This window comes from Cynara cardunculus (assembly GCF_001531365.2).
Source record: "Cynara cardunculus var. scolymus isolate 2C chromosome LG 12, CcrdV1, whole genome shotgun sequence".
NCBI classification, from domain to species: Eukaryota; Viridiplantae; Streptophyta; class Magnoliopsida; order Asterales; family Asteraceae; genus Cynara; species Cynara cardunculus.
The window spans coordinates 10,132,623-10,133,855 of NC_037539.1; the positions used below are offsets into that span (position 1 = coordinate 10,132,623).

General features: G+C 31.5%; 1 protein-coding gene across 1 annotated transcript; it reads right to left on the reverse strand.

The window, feature by feature from the left end:
• Nucleotides 1-152: 152 nt before the first annotated feature.
• Nucleotides 153-503, reverse strand: LOC112523680. The gene has a single exon (XM_025133367.1). It carries the CDS (start codon nucleotides 501-503, stop codon nucleotides 153-155), a length of 351 nt encoding a protein of 116 aa, XP_024989135.1.
• Between the last annotated feature and the right edge of the window lie 730 nt (nucleotides 504-1,233).

Sequence of the window (1,233 nt, forward strand, 5' to 3'; positions counted from 1 at the left end):
AAAAAATCAAATTAAAATTATACATAAAAAATTAAAATTATTTATTTAATACTAATATCAATATATTATTGTAAAATGGAAGAATTAAATAGTTCATAACTGAATTCAAATAAATATAATCATAACCGATATAACCTACGGTGATCGTCGGATCAACAAATCTTAGAAGCCTCCAGATCAGCGGCCTTTTTCAGAAAATTCTGGTCATCGTCTCCCACCACCATCTGCATCGGCGACGATCCAATCCCCTCAGCAACAACAAGCATCATCTTCTTCACCTCTGATCTGAACTCCTCAATACCAATGCTGCCATTGTTATCGGCACCAGAATCAGACTCTAACAACCGCATGACTTCAAACGCTTTTCGCATCTCGGATCTCGATAAAACTCCGTCGTTATTGGTGTCCAGAGACACGAACCGTTCGTCCACGCTGCGTCTGAATTGAACGTCGTCGTTCACGAAGGCTCGCACCGTTGATCCGTCGATTACTATTATCCCCATTCTTGTGTCTATGTAAACTGTCGAAAAGATGCGTACGTGAATTCAAGAGACGATGAAGAAACAATTTATAGAAGTATGTTATGAATAGAGATGAAGATATTATAAAAATAATTTAAAAAGTAGACCTTCAAGTTTAGCAATTTACATATTTGATCCTTCAACTTTCAATTTTATCTTAACCGAATTGAGTTACATTCAAATAAGCATAAACAAGCCATAGCGTTTTTAGAGATATTGCCTTATCGGATTTGTCAATCGGTTTTGACGGAGCACTTAGAAACCAAGTTAGGTTTTCTCTATCGATAGTGCACACAGAAATACGTTTATGGCCTCCACCGGGTGCTAGCTCAAAACCCTAAATCTAATATGTGTTTATAACAGAAAGAAAATAAAGGTTTCCTTTTGTTTTTCTTTGACGGTTAAAATCTAAAAGGGTTCAATGAAATTGGTCTTTAGCTATAACCTTATTTATATGTACTGAGTTATAAATGGACTTAAATCAAAAAAGATTATGTAATTATCTTAAATTTTAATATAACTATCTTAAACTTTAATAATACACGCTACAATATTTTAAATTTAAAAAATATTTGATTAGTATTGAAAGAAAATAATTTTTTTTATTAATACTTATACAATTATCTTAAATTTTATTATAACTATCCTAAACTTTAAGATAACTCATTAAAATATTAAAAAATAAAAAAAATGTTCGATTAGTATCAAAAGA

Coding starts and splice junctions, on each gene's coding strand:
- LOC112523680 (XM_025133367.1), bottom strand. CDS start 503: ATGGGGATAATAGTAATCGACGGATCAACGGTGCGAGCCTTCGTGAAC.